General features: G+C 40.0%; 1 protein-coding gene across 2 annotated transcripts in view; it reads left to right on the forward strand.

Annotated features, from left to right (window-relative positions):
- tbck (TBC1 domain containing kinase) overlaps positions 1–20,576 on the forward strand; it is a 248,987-nt gene that overhangs the window by 99,370 nt on the left and 129,041 nt on the right. For both annotated transcript variants that reach the window (XM_063046811.1, XM_063046812.1), the window contains 5 exons: positions 437–535; positions 5,495–5,557; positions 10,104–10,230; positions 10,778–10,828; positions 12,258–12,341. In XM_063046811.1, the coding sequence (XP_062902881.1) occupies positions 437–535; positions 5,495–5,557; positions 10,104–10,230; positions 10,778–10,828; positions 12,258–12,341 (424 nt within the window). The remainder of the gene's footprint in view (positions 1–436; positions 536–5,494; positions 5,558–10,103; positions 10,231–10,777; positions 10,829–12,257; positions 12,342–20,576) is intronic.

Consider the following 20,576-nt stretch of genomic DNA (forward strand, 5'->3'; position numbering starts at 1 on the left):
AGCAAAGACCATATTTTGCAAACCCTGGGCTTGCATTTAAAATGGATATTTTTACCTCCATACCAATTGAAGGGCTGGTCTTTCATGTTACTTAAGTTAGTGGTTGCCCATTTTGGAAAATTCTTCTCCTGCCCAAATTAGCCCTAGTCCTGTGGAGTGATTCTTGGCCTCTGCTTGGTTTCTTAATCTGGTATGTGCTGTAGATTAGAATTCAAATTACTCATCATCCAAGGATGACTATTCTGCTTGTAAGCACTCTTGATTTGCTGAGTTTGCAATGTATTCTGCTCACTCCAGATTGATTATTTTATATTTTGAAATTTACAACCAGAGATCACAAGGAGCAGATTAAAACAAGTCTTCAATTGTGAAACAAAGAAAAAAGAAACAGAGCATGATATTGATTATTTTTGTTTCTTTTCTTCCTTTTATTCAGGCTTACCCATACAAAAAGAATCAAATTTGGAAAGAAGCAAGAGTGGACATTCCTCCATTAGTTAGAGGTTTGACCTGGGCTGCACTACTTGGAGTAGAGGTTAGAGCCAGTTGTTACAAAAGTATTTTTCCTCATTACATTTCTTAACAATGTTAAATGAGGGATATATCTAATTCCCATATGGGTTCTTAAGCATTACTGCAGTCAGGCAATAGGCATGGAACCAAATGTCACAGCTATCATTTGGTAATCCTATAATCTTCTGCCCTGTGTCTATTTATGTGCATTGGCAGATGAGAAAATCAAACATAGTCCATTGTGTAACATTCTTGTGGCGGGTTTAAGATTAATTTATCTGTAGTTAAAAATATCTGATTTGGCAGTGGTTACTGTTGCAATGTAAAGGTTAAATGAAGGTAGCTGGCTGCAATTGTGCCTTTCTGACAACAAAAATGGTTACATATCCACAAGACAAGTCTTGCCTTGAGCAGCATTAGAGATCAGAATATGAATAAATTACTGTGTCCCCATTTTAAACTTGGGTTCTTTTCCCTTATACAGTACTTTTTATAAATTATTTAAACATTTTATCTTTGGGGAGAAAGGTAGGAAAATATGTCACATAATATAGGATGAGTTTGTAGTCCATACAGGAATGAGATTTTTAAAAGGTTCAGAGGTTCATTTATTATCAAAGTATGAACCCAGAATACAACTCTAAGATTTGTCTTCTCCAGGTAGCCATGAAATACAGAAAAACCACGGTAGTCATTGAAAGAAAAGACATCAAACCCCTCCCGCACGGTAAAGAAAAAGAAACAAACCTCGCAACCCTCAAACGTTAACAGATCACCCACTCGGGCATGGCAGCTAAAACATCAAACTCTTAACCCCTCCCAAGCAAAAAGTGACAGTGACATCAAACTCCCAACCCTTCCCTCACCCAAAAAAAGTAACATGTCGCCCACCTGCCAATCGGCAACAAGAAAGAAGCTGAAGGAGACTAAGGCTACGTCCACACTAGACTGGATAAATCCGTAACCGAAGCCTTTTCTCTTCATTTTGACCCTCCATCCACACTGAAAAGGCATTTTCCTCCCATGAAAATGGAGCTTTTCTAAAACGCCCTCCAGAATGTGTAAATTTGAAAACGCGGATTGTGCAGAGCAGTGTGGACGGGGTAACCCAAGATTTTTAAAAACACTGTCATGACGTGCTGGAACAGATGGTGGCAGCACGGCATTTCATTGTTTTCTTGAACACAACTCCCCACATAACCTAACAATTTCAGAACAGATGGCAGCCAGAAGAGTTAGAAGTGTACTCACCAAATACTTTGACCCATACTGAATAAATAAGTATACTCACTTTGCCCTGCTTGTATGAAGGTGCTTTACCTATTTATGCAAGTACTTCTCTGACAATACATGTGTAACAGCCTAATGTAACATTGTATGGAAATACAAGATAACACTGATGCAGACATGTTTTATACATTTAACAAGGTGCTTTATTAATGCAACAGTCAGTTTTTCAATGTTCGTTGTCAGCCGGGTCATACTGTCCGTGAACTCCCTGTCGGTTGCCTCCTTATGCTTCAGTATTTGTTTTTTTTTGCTTTAAGTCCTCCTGCGCGAGAGCCAAGAGCTGTCCCTCGTTTGGCAATTTCCTTTTAAGTTTTCCTAGTCTGTAACTGCACAAACATGCACTTTCACAGTGAGATTCGACACCTAACATGTCACTTGTTTTCTGTAGATGTGTCCAGCACATGTCCAGTAGGAGGAGATTTGCCCACATACCCGTTTTAATGTGGACAGAGGTATTTTAAAAAATGCCTGGTGTGGACGCCTATCGTTTTTACGTGAAACCGGCATTTTCAAAATTATCTGGTCTAGTGTGGACGTAGCCTAATATAAACTACAGTCCACACGAACAATCACGTATGTCTCAGAATTATGAAAACATCCTCCGTTAGCATTGAGGAGAGCAACAGCTTGAACTCTGTCCTTCTGTTGGGTTTTCAAGTGCCAAGATGCAGCTTCCAGCCCGATGCGACCTCCCGTGGAGAGTGACCTCCAGCCCGATGCGGTCTCCCGTGAAGAGTGACCTCCAACCCAACGCGGTCTCCCATGGAGAGTGACCTCCAGCCCGATGCGACCTCCCGTGAAGAGTGACTTCCAGCCTAAATCGGCCTCCGCTGGACAGCAACCTCCTGCCCAACATGGCCTCCCATGGAGAGCAACCTCTGGCCCAACCTATAGTTAAACCTGATGTTAACTTTTTTGTGACTCTAACCCGTCAAAATTGGTTTTAAAAAGCATAACAGTTGCAATATTTTTATGTTTTTGGGGTTTAACCACAATCTTTGCAATTTTGCTTATAATTGGATCTAGACACCACTCATGCATTGTCAGATCTCCATTAGTAAGTGTATTTTGAATTGACTTCCTTCAAGATGCACCCTGCGAGCACTCATTCTCAGTAACTGACAACGTTTATAATGTTATAGAAGCTATACAGCTTAGTTGCAGATTTCAGTTTTACTGCACTTTTAGACAAGGCAAAAGACATTTTTTAAAAAGTCATTTGGGTTTTGCAAACTCTCCAACAAAATATTAAAGCGATTTTGTTCGTGGACTCTTTATTGATACAACTAATTAGTTAAACTTTATAGGTTTGAAGGATTTGGTCAGCACAATAACATATCTCATCTTGCATGGTGTAGTTTTCCTCCCATTATAAATCAGCACAACGACTTGTGAAGCATTCCAGTTTGCCAAGTTTGAGAAACAGCTGACAAAAAGCTTAAAAAAAAGGGTGACAACTCAACAAGCAGTGCCTGTATTTAGAATATGGAGTTACACAGAAGGTGCTGTCAGGTTCTTGTTATAACTTGCATTACTAGTACACTATCCTTCATTTCAAAGTTGTTAGGAAATTTACGAGTTCTGCTTGAAGAGAAATTGCAAGTGACTGTGTATGTGTATTACCATTATTTATTGTTCCAAATTTTCTTCTGTGTCTCTTCTTTCCCTCCCCTCGCCCCCCCCCACCCCAATTCTCTGGTGCAGTTTGGTTTCCAGATTTATAGCATATACTCTTCTCAGTGTAGTTGCTAATTAAAGTTCTGGACTTTGACATTTCAATCTATAAAATATCCATATAAAATATTTTCCTTAAAGCTACAACTGACTTTAAATCATAAGGAATACTTATCTTCAGGATTATGTTTTTCAGACCAACAAAATTAAAGGGGATTCAATAAACTATAAAGCGTAATTGATTCTACATGTTTCTGAAAAATACATCATTTATTAGAATTATTAAACTGTGGATTATTTAAGAGAAACTGTAGCCTAATAACATTGGAAAGTATGAATACAGTGATGTTATAAAATACCATCCATTTTAATGCTTTCTTTCCTGAAATTAGATTCAGAATCAGGTTGATTATCACTGATAAATGTAGTGAAATGTGGCAGCAGTACAATACAATACTAGTGAGGTAAATTATTTACATCCTTCATATACATGAGGAGTAAAAATTTTTACGTTACGTCTCTGTCTAAATGTGCCAGGTGTAATTTATAATGAATAGTATGTACAACAGGATAGTCAATATAACATAGAAATACAGTTGTTTCAGCATGAATTAATCAGTCTGATGGCCTGGTGAAAGAAGCTGTCCCGGAGCCTGTTGGTCCTGGCTTTTATGCTGCAGTACTGTTTGCCAGATGGTAGCAGCTGGAACAATTTATGGTTGAGGTGACTCGAGTCCCCAATGATCCTTTGGGCCCTTTTTACACACATGTCTTTGTAAATGTCCTGAATAGTGGCAAAATCAATTCAATTCAATTCAATGTAAATTCTTATTTATATCTACAACAATGTAATTTGTAAAAATCAATCTCTGCAATATTTTATTAATTTCAGCATTATTAACTGATGAAGTTGAAATGAACTTAATCACAGAAACAAATGTTTATTGTTGAAGTGTTGCTAAGAGTAGTTTTATGGGCACTTTTGGTTTCTCTTTCTTCTGATGCCAAATGATTTTGTTTATACGTAACTGGATCTTAGAACTAGTTGTTGCTAAACTTAGTTCATTTAGTTCACTTTAGACCAACACACACAAAGTCCTAGAGGACTCAGCAGGTCAGATACCATCTATGGAAATGATTGTACAGTCAACATTTCGGGCTGAGATCCTTCATCAGGACATCGACTGTTTATTCGTTTCCACAGATACTGCCTGATCTGTTGAGTTTCTTTGGTATTCGGAGTGTGTTGTTCTGGATTTGACAGCTACAGAATTTCTTATGTTTATAGTTCACTTTATTTTATTATATATGCTAAATGAGTCAAGAAAATATGTTCTGAACTGCATTACATATAACCTACAAGGCATAGTGTTAGGACCTCAGAAGCAATTCATTTGACAGCCAAAACTGGGCCAAGTGACATCCTTGTGTACTATTTCTACATTTTATAAGTCTCAGTCAGTAATAAAGATGCTGGATCTAAGTGTGATCATGACCACTTTATATATCAAAGTTAGATTAAATAAGAGAAGCAATTAATTTATAATTCCCCGTCCCCCACATACATTCTGTTTGATTAACTAATTATTTGTGGATTTAAATAACTGATCCCATCAAGTGCTAAAGACAAGGTCTGTAATTAGTTAGACCTTCTGATGGATCTCTGCTCTGAGTTTACCTATCCAGTACTTCATTTATTATTTTAATGTACTGGCTACTTTGAAAATTATGTTCTCAATGTCTGCACTATATAATCTGTTTATCTTTTTATACATCGCGGTAATTTAGATGTATTTTCTCTCTCTAGAAAAATAATTGAAATGAGGTCAACAAAAGTAGGAATGTTTTATATTCAAGTTATCTCTTTGCATGAATAAAAAAGTATTGGAGCAGCAGGTTGTTGAGGAAAAACTGAGCACTGCCTGAAAAGTTAAGTCTTTTATTGATAGCGTTAGGTGTTGTCAACTTTGTATTAATGTTAATTATTTAAATGCAGCTGATCATTTCACCTTTTCAGGGAGACATTCAAGCAAAATACGATGCGATTGATAAAGATACTCCAATTCCAACTGATAGACAGGTAAAGAACGTGGACTGAGGTGACTTTCCATACTTTTGAGATTTTAGTGCCAGAATGGTTTATAGAGTTGTTCTTTTATGTTGTGTGTAACCGGTGAACATTTAGACAAAATATACTGTCTATTTTATGCATTGTTTTAACTCTTATAATTTTAAAGATTGCCAATAAAACACTTACTGAGTTCCATGCTATCTACATGTTCTTCTAGGTTAATTTCTCCAGCTGTATTATCCATAGATACAAGGATAGCTTCTGTGTATGCTGCCAAGGTCCAGCCTTATCTCTTTACCAACTTTCCTAACTCCCACACTCCATGTTAATCAAACTATGTTTATCTGGCAATTTGTCTTGGATGACCAGCCATTTTCTTCATGTAATTATTGAGGGAGAAAGAAGCCATTGTGTTCAGCATTAGCCATAAACTTTGTCCTGTTCGTCCAACACTGATGCCATCTTTTAGGTTATCTTGGTCATTACGTTAGGTTGCTCATAATCTCACATTTTTAAGCAGACCACTGATCCTGATGGGGTATAAACAACATCGATTATAAATCTGGCCTTCCTCAGTCCATCTGCTGCTGAAAAAGTAATATATTGGATATGGACCAACTTTTGAATGTGGAAAAGTAGATGCTATATAAGTGCATATTCTTTCATTGTGCATCGTATCCATTTTGTTTAATGGAAATAAATTACTCATAGAGTCAGAGAGCACTACAGCACAGAAGCAGGCCCTTCAGCCCATCTAGTCCATGCCTAAACCATTATTCTGCCTATTCCCATCGACCTGCTTGCAGATCATAGCTCTCTATACCTCTCCTATTCATGTAGCTATCATGTAGCTCTTGAATGTTGAAATCAAGGCCGCTTTCACTGGCAGCTCATTCCACCTTCTTACCAATCTCCGAGTGAGGGAGTTCTCCCTCATGTTCCCATGAAACATTTCTCCTTACACCATACCCCTTGACTCCCTTAAATATATTTTCCATTCATTAATTCCATTAATGTTTACATGAGGTTACAGTTTAATTCTAGGATTAATTATCTCTGAAAATTGATTCTGAGAATAAATAACAAAAATCCTCTAAACCGGCAAAGTGGATGGATAAAACTACTTGGCACAGTTTCTGGCTGAGCTTTTAAAATCACATAAACCAGTTGCTCTGATCCAAACAAAGCATGAATTATGAAAAGACATAATTTGTGTTTCAATTGTAGATTGTAAAGCACTAGGATTCAGCCAGCTTGAAGGATATATTGCCCCTCTCACGAGGAAGGTAATATTATTTTGGGTGCTTACCTCCCTGTACTAAATCATTAATCTCACTAGTAAAATATTTGTTTAACTCCTTTGACAAGTGCCTGTTTCATTTCTCTTAGAATCAGGCTAAAACAAATTGCGTTACAAGCTCCAACAATAAACTGTAAATTGTATATGACATAGTAGAAATATGCCATGATGCTTCAGCAGAGGGTGGTCAAACAAAAACGGATTTAATGCCAAACCACAAGAGAGAGTTTCTGAAAGGAGAAATACAAAGTAGAGAGGTGGAGAAGTTTAGAGAGGAATTTGCAACGCTTCAGGTTCTTGGCAGCTGAAAATATACTTGTCAATGATGAAGCAATGAAGTTCAGATTTGATCAATAGCCCAAAACTAGAGAAACACAAATGTGTTAAATTAAGATGCTGGAGGGGATTACAATAACAGAAAGAAACAAAGCTATGGAAGAGACTGAAAGCAAGGAGGAGCGTTTAATATTAAGTCATTGCTTAGCCAGGAGTCATTGAAGAAGAAAACTAAGTAGAGGCGTGATTAGGGCAGGGCACGAACAGCAACACTTTGAATGATCAAAAGTTTATAGAAGGTAGCAGAAAAGGATATGGCCAGGAGTATATCAGAACTGTCAAGCATACTGGCATGGATGAGCCAACTAGGGATATATTGAAAACTGGTGTTACAGGAATCAGTAAAAAGAGTGTGAAGTGCACAACTCAACCTTGCAAATATTCTCTTGCATTGTAAGACAGCTGGCATGAAGAGGGAGTCAACAATGAAAGATTGGTGCTTGCTTCTGTGCCTAATCAAGTTCCATTTACCTTGTAAAAAAAAACTACTATGTAATTTATATCCTTTTTCATGTCTGGGTTCTGGAGAGGACTCTGGATTTGATGTACGCTAACGTTAAGGATGCATACAGCTCTTCTCCCCTTCCCCCATTGGGAAGGTCAGATCACAACCTGGTGCATCTAAAACCCTGCTACGTGCCTCTGGTGAAGAATAAACCTGCAACCTCGAGGACAGTGAGGAAATGGTCAGAGGAGGCTTATGAGGCGCTCCAGGGTTGTTTTGCGGTGACAGACTGGCAGGCACTCTGTGAGCCAAATGGAGAGGATATTGATGGGCTCACAGAATGCATCACTGATTACATTAAATTCTGTGTGGACTACGATGTTCCGACAAGAACTGTCCTTTGTTGTTCAAATAACAAGCCATGGGTGACAAAGGACATTAAGGACATCCTGAACGCTAAAGAGAGGGCGTTTAGAGATGGAAATAGGGAGGAGCTGAGGGCAATACAGAGGGACCTGAAAGCCAGGATCAGGGAGGCTAAAGACAGGTACAGGAGGAAGCTTGAGTGGAAACTCCAGCAGAACAACATGAGAGAGGCCTGGAGGGGGATGAGGACCATCACTGGGTTCCGGCAAACTAGCAACAGAGGAGCTGAAGGCAGTGTGGACAGGGCCAACGAACTTAACCTGTTCTTTAACAGATTTGACATTGTGACCCCTGCCCATCCCCCACATGAGCCATCTGTTGTCAGCCCCCAACCAACACATATTCCACTCTCCCCTCCTACCCCTCCTCACAGTCCCCCACTCTGCTCTCATGACTATACCCCTCCCCCACACAAAACCACCACGGTGGGCTTCATGGCTGATCAGGTGAGAAGACAGCTGAAACGTCTCAACTCAAGCAAGGCTGCAGGACCCGGTGGTGTCAGTACCAGGGTGCTCAAAGCCTGTGCCCCTCAGCTATGTGGAGTACCTCGCCATGTATTCAACATGAACCTGAGGCTCCGGAGGGTTCCTGTACTGTGGAAGACGTCCTGCTTCGTCCCTGTGCCGAAGACGCCGCGCCCCAGCGGCCTCAATGACTACAGACCGGTGGCATTGACCTCCCACATCATGAAGACCTGGAGAGACTTGTTCTGGAGCTGCTCCAGCCTATGGTCAGGCCACACTTAGATCCCCTCCAGTTCGCCTACCAGCCCCGACTAGGAGTTGCCATCGTCTACCTGCTGAACCGTGTCTACGCCCACCTGGACAAGCCAGCGAGCACTGTGAGGGTCCTGTTTTTTGACTTCTCCAGTGCGTTCAACACCATCCGCCCTGCTGTGCTGGGGGAGAAGCTGACAGCGATGCAGGTGGATGCTTCCCTGGTATCATGGATTCTTGATTACCTGACTGGCAGACCACAGTACGTGTGCTTGCAACACTGTGTGTCCGACAGAGTGATCAGCAGCACTGGGGCTTCACAGGGGACTGTCTTGTCTCCCTTTCTCTTCACCATTTACACCTCGGACTTCAACTACTGCACAGAGTCTTGTCATCTTCAGAAGTTTTTGGATGACTCTGCCATAGTTGGATGCATCAGCAAGGGAGATGAGGTTGAGTACAGGGCTACAGTAGGAAACTTTGTCACATGGTGTGAGCAGAATTATCTGCAGCTTAATGTGAAAAAGACTAAGGAGCCGGTGGTAGACCTGAAGAGAGCTAAGGTACCGGTGACCCCTGTTTTCATCCAGGGGGTCAGTGTGACATGGTGGAGGATTACAAATACCTGGGGATACAAACTGACAATAAACTGGACTGGTCTAAGAACACTGAGGCTGTCTACAAGAAGGGTCAGAGCCATCTCTATTTCCTGAGGAGACTGAGGTCCTTTAACATCTGCCAGACGATGCTAAGGATGTTCTACGAGTCTGTGGTGGCCAGTGCTATCATGTTTGCTGTTGTGTGCTGGGGCAGCAGGCTGAGGGTAGCAGACACCAACAGAATCAACAAACTCATTCGTAAGGCCAGTGATGTTGTGGGGATGGAACTGGACTCTCTCACAGTGGTGTTTTAAAAGAGGATACTGTCTAAGTTGCATGCCATCTTGGACAATGTCTCCCATCCACTACATAATGTACTGGGTGGGCACAGGAGTACATTCAGCCAGAGACTCATTCCTCCGAGGTGCAGCACAGAGCGTCATAGGAAGTCATTCCTGCCTGTGGCCATCAAACTTTACAACTCCTCCCTTGGAGGGTCAGACATCCTGAGCCAATAGGCTGGTCCTGGACTTATTTCATACTTTACTGGCATAATTTACATATTACTATTTAACTATTTATGGTTCTATTACTATTTATTATTTATGGTGCAACTGTAACGAAAACCAATTTCCCCCGGGATCAATAAAGTATGACTATGGATTGGAATTTATATATCAGGAATCCTTATACTCAATCTGTTTTTCTTTCTATGATGTTTGTTTTTCAGATTGAGGTGGATATTCCACGGTGTCATCAGTACGATGAGCTGCTGTCATCGCCAGAGGGTCATGGAAAATTCAGGCGTGTTTTAAAGGCCTGGGTAGTCTCTCATCAGGATCTGGTATACTGGCAAGGTAAGTTTAATTGCTTTGTGTAGACTTGCTGGTATTTCCATGCAGTATGACTGTGGAGAGGATGTTTCCATTATTAGGACAGTCTAGGATCCGAGGACACAGCCTCAGAATAAAAGAATGAGATGGGGAGGAATGTCATCAGTCAGAAGGTGGCGAATCTGTGGAAGTCATTACCGCAGAGGGTTGTGGAGGCCAAGTCATTGGGGGTGTGTGTGAGGCAGAGATCGGTGAGTTTTTGATTGGTAAGGAGTTTACAGGGAGAAGACTGGAGTATAGGGTTCTAAAAAGAAAATCAACCATGATTGAATAGCAGACCAGACTTGATGACCTAAATGGCCTAATTTAGCTCCTATATCTTTTGTCTTGTAGACCTGATCAGCAATATGAAGCATGAAGAAAAACTCAGTAAATGTGAGAGTTAGCTATTAGATCTATTGCAGAGGTGATATGATCAGAGCTCCACAACTTTACATTGACTTCCCTGATATACATAGTTATGATTTGTATTTCTGACTGTGGTCTTGACTTAAATACATTTTTGTCCTAGGTTTAGACTCGCTGTGTGCACCATTCTTGTATCTGAATTTCAATAATGAAGGTGAGTGTGCAATTACTTTTTGGTAAATATCCAGCTTTGAGAAGTCTTGGCAATGTGAAGAGTACACATAAATACATGCGTGGAAGCAGTGCTACTTTGGGCAACAACTGCTATTTTTGGGGAAGATTTGCCAATTTGAGGGTGTGTGCAAACCTTAGCTCAAGGTAACATGAGAAGCCCAAACTGTCCTGCAGTCTCCCATCGTGGCATGAGGTGATTTGGATGAACTTCCCAGTTGGACCTGCCATTATAATTAGTCATGTAGTAAGTCACCCTTGAATGGCAAGTATATTATTTGCACATCCCCAAAGACATTGGGACTTTATGCTGGAGAGATAGCTGGGAACATCATCAAGGCACCCCTATCAAAGAAGTAAAAAGACGACCGAAAGGGATGATCTCAGGACCACCTTTATGAATGTATCCTTTTGCAGTTGGACCCCTTCACTGTCTTGGGTAGGCACTGCTGCTTTAACTTGTGCTAGTACAAAACTTTAACCTTCATTAAGACCCTCTCCACCCAATTCAAAGCCTATACTCTTTATGGTGCCGATTTATGGGTGGTATGCCACTTTGACCCTATGACCTCTGGTGAGTAAATGGCCACACATACCATCTCTTGATACGCAGTATTTCTTGAAAATTGCTATATTTCGTGCAGGTGCCAATGGTATTCAATTAAGGGTTTTTACAGAAAGAAATATTTGCAAATGAATAATAACTATCGCAGAATTTCTGGCTTAGAAATTCATATTTCAGCCTAGAATGTTTAAATGATATCTGACTGATGGATAAATGTTAAAATCCAAGGGTTGTTGATTTGTGCGATGGTAAATAGATAACAGGTATTTCATCACCGCTGGTATAAAGAGAGACATTAAGAAAAATTTATTTACCCCAAAACATGTTGTAATGCAAAATACATTAATCAGAGGCTGTCAAGGCAGGATGTTTAAAGAAGAATTTAATGTTTAAAGAAGAATTTAATGTTTAAAGAAGAATTTAAAAATATGTTCATGTGGTGAAAGAGTGAGAGGACAGGGCAAAATAGATATATCCTTGACTGGCAAAGGAATTCTCAGCAGTGTAAAATCCCGTGACAATCGGGAAACTTTCTCCAACACAGATTATTTTCTCCAATGTTTATTGTCATTTAAATAAACACACAGATTCAGCTTTCTGAACAGCACTGCCTATAGTCAACTGATCTTATCGATTTCAGTGGTACATGTATGAGGAGCCCAAAATAGAAAGGGAGAACTGAGGCAAGATCTGTCCTCAGTCAGTCCAGGGTGCTGATTCCTTCTCCTAAACAAGTTTCTACTTCATGGTGGTGTTTAGCATGGGGAATGTAGAAGTTAATGAAACAGTATAGTTATGGGTTGCTTTTAAATTCTGCTAACAATAACTACTTTTTCTCTTGTTGCAGCCTTGGCCTATGCTTGCATGTCTTCTTTTATTCCCAAATACTTGTACAACTTCTTCCTGAAAGACAATTCTCATGTTATCCAAGGTAAGTTGTTTGCGTGTCTCATGCAGAGCAGCAATAAATTTGCAGCAGCTAATCAATGTCATATTTAAATACATTTTCATACAGTATGATACGTAAAGTACATATATCACTAGTGACTTCCTACCAGGAAAGGAGAAGAACACTGTGAACATCTTCTATCAATCATATGATGCTGTATTACTATAGGATTTGTATTCTTCCCTCTCCTTTGTTACACCGAGCCTTTGTTAACTGGTGAACTTGTCTGTTAAATGGTGTATTCACAAAGTGAAATATGGCACAGCACAGATGTTCAAAAAGAGCATTTGTCTGTCAGCAGCTCTGAAACAGTAATAGAATATTGTGTGCCTGTTTTCACATGAACAATTCACTTCTGTGTTTCATATCATTCAGACCATTTAATTGAATTATTGCCTTGTAAAACTCTATTACTACTTAAGTTAAAACATCTGGACTGGAATTAATTCCAAAGTATTGTCTAACAATGTTTCACCAGGGAGAGGGTGAGAAGTTCAGGTGATCCTGGTTCATTTTTAATTTGACTGGCAGTTTAAAAAAAAAACTCTAACCCCACAGGTTCTTTGATAAGTACAGTCTATACTTCTAGTTCACACCGTGTGCTGTGGGGGAAAAATCCCTCTGTATTAGACAGATCCATCATTGATCCTGAAAATTCACAGACAGGAAATTTTCATCCCCTTACTCCCAACATAATTTGCTTATATCAAAGTTGCTAGACCTCTACCACCCTACTAGCAAGTATCTCAGAGCCCTTGCAGAATTTGAAGCCTCTTCGTTTCTCTTTCCTTCTCTCATGTTGGAGAGGGGCAAAGGTATGTATTCAATTTCCAGAAACCCTCTGAGATACTTGGTGGAATGAAAGAGATTCTTTTCCCCAAGACGTTCTGTAGCAAAACTGTATGTTTTGCTTTAGGATTTGTCCTGGTACTTTGAGTCATGATTTGGCTGCATGGTTTTTGAGAAACTAGGTAGAAAGATTGATTTACATGTATTGATGAGGGACAACCTAAAAAAAAAAAAAATGAATGTCTGGAAACCTTGTACGCCAGTGCTTTTCCTTTTCTTTTTAAATCTTTTTATTAAATAAGTATACAAAAATGTAAGCCATATAGACACTAATACACTGTTAGAATATAATAAAATTACAGAAGATATTAATACAAAAAAAAATACTACCAACAATGTAATTTAAACATAACACACCAAGGTAACATAATAGTATACTAATTTTATATATATATCAATAGAGAAAAGGAAAAAAAACCCCCCAAAAAAACCCACCGTGCAACTAACTAAAAGCAAAGCAAAGCAATGGGCTAACTTGAAACCAAACAGAGTTAAACTTAAAATCACGTCCTCAATCCCGACCTCCATTAAAAACAACCTTAATCCATGTCAGAAAGGTGCATCGGCTATGATTTATAATATTATTATGAAACTTAGGAAAGCTCCATTTGATAAGATTAGGGTAGATTGGGAACAGGAATTGGGGTTTACCATTTCTGTGGATGACTGGGGGCAGATTTTACAATTAGTCAATACTTCCTCTATCTGTGCTAAACATTCCCTAATTCAATTTAAAGTTGTTCATATATGTCCAAAGATAAGTTAGCGCGCTTTTATTCTCATATTAATCCTTTTTGTGATAGATGTCCGGGGCAGATAGCCTCTTTAACTCATATGTTTTGGTCTTGCCCTACTTTGGAAACTTTTTGGAGAGACATTTTTAATATTATCTCCAAGGTATTGAATATAGATATCTCTCCTCACCCTATTACTGCTATCTTTGGACTACCTAAAATTTTCAGTAATCTCTCCCCTTCAGCCCGTAGAATGATTGCATTTCTTACTTTAATGGCAAAAAGATGTATCTTACAACATTGGAAAGAGCTTAATGCTCCAACTACCTTTTTTTGGTTTTCTCAGACGATATTATGCTTGAATCTGGAGAAAATTAGAAGCAATCTTTATGACTCCTCATTTAAATTTGAACAGACTTGGAGATCTTTCATTCAATATTTTCATTTAATGTAATATATACCCTTCTTGTTTTTTTTTGCCAGTGCTTTTCCTAATACTCTTAAAATTTCTGTGCGATACTTGCAGTAAGGTGCAATTACATTGCAGCAATCAATGCCTAACACTCCAGTGTGGCATTTTGTATTGAGTTGTTGACTCTTGGAGTTGAGGAGGATGTCCCAACTGAACACAAAGCTACCATCACCTGAGCCTCGAGATCTGCTTAGTAGGTATCTGGACTAAATTATCATGGATGGGAGCTAGATAACTTTATTGAAATTTGGCATCACTCAGAGTGATATGGCTTTGCTTCGCACTGAGTCAGTACTAGAGCCAAGAGGTGCTGTGCAATGACAAGACATTCCTTATTGAAACAGGCATTTTTAGATGTGTTTTGGGCTCTCACAGTAAACATCATGGGTGGTCTAAGTACAAAGTTGGAATTAATCTGCATACTTATAATCACTTATCTGTAATAGAATGCTGTAATTATTGATCAGGCCACGTAACAGCTCATTTGCATGAGTTGGTGTGCTCATTTCATGCTCCTTAATAAGGAGTTTGATAGGGTTGGAAGAGTTATGGGGCTAAGTAACAAGGTCACACCACCTCTGGTTGCAGATAATGTTAACATTGACAAAGAACCGAAAGAAATTAACATTTAGCACAGACCGTCGATTAGTACAGACTAATAGAAGATTAAATTGCAAAAGTTTTAGCTTACGTTAAAGTATAGATACCCAAGCGTAGGTCTACAACAATCATTGCAATAGCCTGGTGAAGTGGTGCACATCTGACATTGATATTGAAGATTTCAATGTTTCAAAGTATATTTATTATCAAAGTATGTATGCAGTGTACCACCCTGATTTGTCTCACCCACAGACAGCCAGGAAACAAAGAAAACCATGGAACCCATTCAAAGAAAAACATCAAACCCTCCCCCCGCCCCCATTTGAAGAGACACAAAATGTAAAACAGAAAATCGCAAGAGTTCAGGCATATTCAGTTCAGCTCATTGTACATTACATGCAGGCCGCCCCGATTCAAAGACTCCCAAAATAGCAACAAAAAAAGGAGTGACCAGAAGCCAGAAACACATTATAACGTGAACTACAGAGTCCAATCGACAAACTGCATTAATTAAACCTTGCCCAAGACCCAGGACTCTGACAGCACTGAGTGAGAAAGAGATCGTTCGAATGCAGGAACCTTCCTTCAGGAGCAGAGTAAGGAGAGAGAGACCATCACAAGCAGACACCTTGCTCCGGCAGCAGCAAGTGAGAGGCTGGGAGATGGCATTGAATACTCGCTCACCTTCCCCAAACATTTCAATCTTCACCTGCACTTTAATCGGTGAGAAATGGAGTCAATGCCATGTTTCCAAACTGATATCTACCGAAAGCATCGGTTTCTGTCCATTTTATGCATGTATAATTGGCTGTTAGCTAAATGAGAGTGCTTAGGAAACCATGTAGGATATTTATCCATATCTACCAAATCATAGTGTTTGTGGTTCTTAAGATTGTAATAGCCGGGGTGGGGTGGTAGTGTGGATAATCTCTCACTACCTGTTCCAACAAGAAGGCTTGGTGTGCAGGAGTCCATGAGGTCATCAAGAGTCGTACTTGACTTAGCAACTGAACAACAACAAACCTATTAAATACTTCCAATGGTGTGCATCTCAAATAGCCTCTGTCAACCATGTCCAGCTCCTGGCCTTCACAGGTTCCTTAGCTACTAAGCCCGGCAGAACCATTTCTACTGACAAGAGAAGGGTCATTACTGACACATTAAAACCAGTAGCTTCGGGAAAATGGGGTTCATCAGTCATGATTGGCAGCTCATCAATGAGAAGGAAAACTCTTATCTTAATCCTCCACTGCCTTGTGGCTATACCCACTCATGTGCAAGGCCTGGGAGTAAACACAACAAAAATTCCAGAACTGGAGTCCCTATGGCAGTCCTACATTGAGTTCGACACTGACTGGCATCTCCTGTGACACCATTGGTGCCAAACTATATCGGTCTCTGCTGTTTCTTTGGATTCATCAGCTGAGTGGAGAGGGGGAGCCCACTGTATGGACAGCAGCTTGCTCTCCATATCATACTGTCCTAACTTAAGTACTGCTTGCATATCACATAGATGGCTGGGATGCAAGATCCATGGTTGACTTTGACCAATGGAGGGCCTTGGTCATAGCATTTGTGCCGTGTTGGAGTGGTATGCATCAGGAGTTAGGCTCCAGAATTCTGTGCTAATTCTGGTCAGCAGATTACAGGAAATAAAATTATAATTGGTTATGTTTTTATTGCCAGCAGTCTCCTCCAATCTGAAAATGACCCTCCTAAGCTTAAATATAAATTCAGCAAATGCTAGAAACACTAGAAGTACAGGTTCTATCTGGGCAAGGTTATCAGAGTTAATGTTTCAAGGTGAAGGTGCAGCTTGACCTGCTGAGTACTTCCAGTATTTTCTGTTCTTATTTTAGATTTTCAGATTCTACAATTTTTTTTCCTGTTTGAGTTTCAATGTATTACCTCAGCAATTATCAAACTACCATGATGTGGCGCTGTTGATGCATGGTTACTGAAGGACATTAAACTAGCATCTCAGTTGCTGGCTTAACTCAAGTTACCTAAATTTTCAGTGTACAATATTTAAACCTTCAATGCTTTTGACATTTGACATTGCTGAACAGTTGATTTGTGCCATGAATGGTGTTTTTATAAATTAACCCTGCACTGTTATTCAAACAATTTCCATCTACTTTTTAACAACAACAGTTTGCATTTACATAGCATATTTAAAATATTCGAAATGTCCCAGACTATTTTGCAGGTATTAACATTTTCTTTTAAAAGTTCTATGCTAAAACTTAGAAGACAAGTAGATGATCAAAAAGGCGGTAATAGGGAACAGCTGAAAGAAGGAAAGAGAGGTTAGGAAACGGGTTTATGGAAGAATACCAAAGTTTCGGGGATTGGCAATTGAAGGCATGGCCGTCAAGTATGGAGTGACTGTCTTTGGGAAAGCCAGAGCACATATATCTTGATAGTTTATAGGAATGGTGGAAATTGCAAAAAAAAATCCCTAAAGGGAGGAACAATCAAGCATGCAAGTACTAAAACTGAGGTATTGATTAATCGATGAGTCAGAAAGTAAAGGGTGATGGAGAAATGGAATGATGTGACCTCAAGTTACAAAGGGAAAAGACATTAGCATAGAATAGTTAGGAAGCAACAATGCCCTGGATGAAGGCTTCAGGGGCAGGTGAGCTGGGTCAAGATTCTGGTTCCTTCATAGGTGGAAATAGGAGATATTTAATCCTTTGCTTACTTTACAGTACAAAGACAAACCAGAACACATCTATAGAACATAAAACAGTACGGAACAGACCCTTCAGCCCACAATGTTGTTTCAAACCAATTAAATTAGTAATCAAATAGCTAGCTAAACTAATTTATCCTACCTACACAGTGTCCATACCCTTCCATTTTCCTCACATTTATGTGTCTAGCTAAACGTCTCTTAGAAGTCTGATATTTCTGCCTCTACCACTACCCTGGGCAGCACATTCCAGGTACGCTCACTCTCTGCGTAAAAAAATCTTCCCTCATCTTTCCTTTGAAATTACCACCTCTCACCTTAAATTCATGCCCTCTGGTATAAGACATTTCAACCTGTGGAAAAAGATACTGACTGTCTACTCTGTCTACCGCTAATCTTATAAACTTCTATCAGATGTCCCCTCAACATCCACCACTCCAAAGTAAATAACCCAAGTTTGTCCAACCTCTTGTTATAACGCCTGCCCTCTAATACAGGCAACATCTTTGTAAACCTCTTCTGCACCCTCTCCAAAACCTCAACGTCCATCCTATATGGGGCGACCAGAACTGTATCAATACTCCAGATGCTGCCTAACTGGGTTTTACAAATCTGCAGCAAAAGTTCCTGATTTTTGAACAGTGCCTTGACTAATAAAGACAAACATGCCATATGCCTTCTTAACCACCCTCTCAACCTGTGTAGCCACTTTCAGGGAGATATGAACTTGAACCCCAAGATTTCTCTGCTCATCAACACCGTTAAGGATAGGATCCTTAACAGTACTGTGTCTTGTATTTGACCTACCAAGATACAACACTTCACATTTGGCCGGCTTAAACTCCATCTGCCATTTCACCATACATTTCGCAACTGATTTATATACATCACAAACAGCAGTGATCCTTGTGGAACCTCACTAATCACAGATCTCCAACCATTCGACCACTACCCCCCTCTTCTATGGGGAAGCCAGTTCTGAATCCAGTCGGCCAATTCACCACGGATCCCATCTTAATCTTCTGGATGAGCTTCCCATGAGGGACCTCGTCTAGACAACATCCACAGCTCACCCTTCATAATCACTCTTGTCACCTCATCAAAAAACTCATTATAGTTAGTAAGATATGACTTGCCCTGCATAAAGCCATGCTGATTCTCCCTATTTAGGCCATGGTTTTCCAATGCTCATAGATCCTATCCCAAAGAATTCTCACCAGTAACTTCCTTACCACTGCCTTAAGACTCACCAGTCTATAGTTTCCAGAATTATCCTTTGTTCCCTTCTTGAATAATGGAACATTAGCTACTCGCCAGTCCTCAGGAACCTCGCCTGTGGCTAGAGAGAACACAAAGATATTGGCCAAGGCCCCAGAAATCCCTCCTGTTGCCATTCTCAATAACCTGGCAGGTATTCCATCAGGCCCTGAGAATCTATCCACCATAATGCTCTTTAAGAGACCCATCCTCCTTTACCTCGAAATGCACTAGCATATCAATATGCTCAACATTAACCTCCCTATCCTCCACACCCTTCTCCTTGGAAAGTACTGATGTAAAGTGCTCATTAAGGACCTCAGTCACTGCCACCGCATCCAAGCAAATGCTGTCCCCTTTATCCTTAAGTGACCCTACCCTCTCCCTAGTTATCCTCTTGATCTTGATGTCTGTATAGAATGACTTAGTATTCTCTTTAATTGCCAAGGACTTTTCATGGCCCCTCCTAGCTTTCCTAATTCCCTTTTTGAGTTCTTTTCTGGCTTTATAATCCTCAAGGCCTCAGTTTGATTCTAACTTTCTAAGGTTTACATACTTTTCCTTTTCCTTCTTGACTAAATTCATCATCTCTCTCGACATCCAAGTTTTTCTTACCTTGCCCCTCTTGCCTTTTCTTCTTACTTGAGCATATCTGTCCTGTACACTGTGCAGCTGGTTTTTAAACACCCTCCAAATATCAGATGTGGACTTGCCCAAAAACAGCTGTTCCAATTAACTTCCCTGGTTCCTGACTAATGCTTTCATAATTTGCCCTTCTCCAATATAATACTCTCCTCCAAGGTCCATAGTTATTCTTGTTTACATGTATCAAAAAACTTAAGGTGTTGTGGTCACTGTTTCCTAACTGTTCACCCACAGAAAGATTGGTCACCTGGCCAGGCTCATTACCCAACACTAAGTCCAGTACAGCCCGTCCACTTATTGGACTATTTACATATTGATTTAAGTATCCCTTCTGGATACACCTAACAAACTCTGCCCCATCAAAACCACTTGCACTAAGAAGGTTTGAGTTTATATTAGAGAAGCTGAAGTCCCCCGTAACAACAACCCTATTGTTTTTACACTTTTCCTTCATCTGCCTGCATATCTGTTCCTCAATAACCCGCAGGCTATTGGGAATTCTTTGGTACAATCCCATCAGAGTGATAGCACCTGTCTTATTTTGAGTTCTACCCATATAGACCCAGTGGACAAGCCCTCCATTATGTCCCCCCTGAGTGCATCTGTGATATTGTCCCTGATTACTAGTGCAACTCCACAAACTTTTTGACATCCCTTTCTATCTTTTTTAAAATACTGAAACACATTCCTGTCCAGCCTTCAACCAAATCTCTGTAATGCCCACAACATCATAGATCTATGTAATGATCTATGGTCTAAGCTAATCACCTTTACCGATAATTCTCCTAGCACTAAAATTATATACTCTTCAGTCTATCCGTCCCATCATACCTATTACCTTCCTCTCCATCCCTCTGCTTTCTAACCTGGTGCTGTGGATCCCACACCACTGCCAAACTACTTTAAACTCTCCATGTAGCACTAGCTAGCCTCCCTGCCAAGATACTGGTTCCCCTCCAGTT

This window comes from Mobula hypostoma, chromosome 4, assembly GCF_963921235.1.
Source record: "Mobula hypostoma chromosome 4, sMobHyp1.1, whole genome shotgun sequence".
NCBI lineage: Eukaryota > Metazoa > Chordata > Chondrichthyes > Myliobatiformes > Myliobatidae > Mobula > Mobula hypostoma.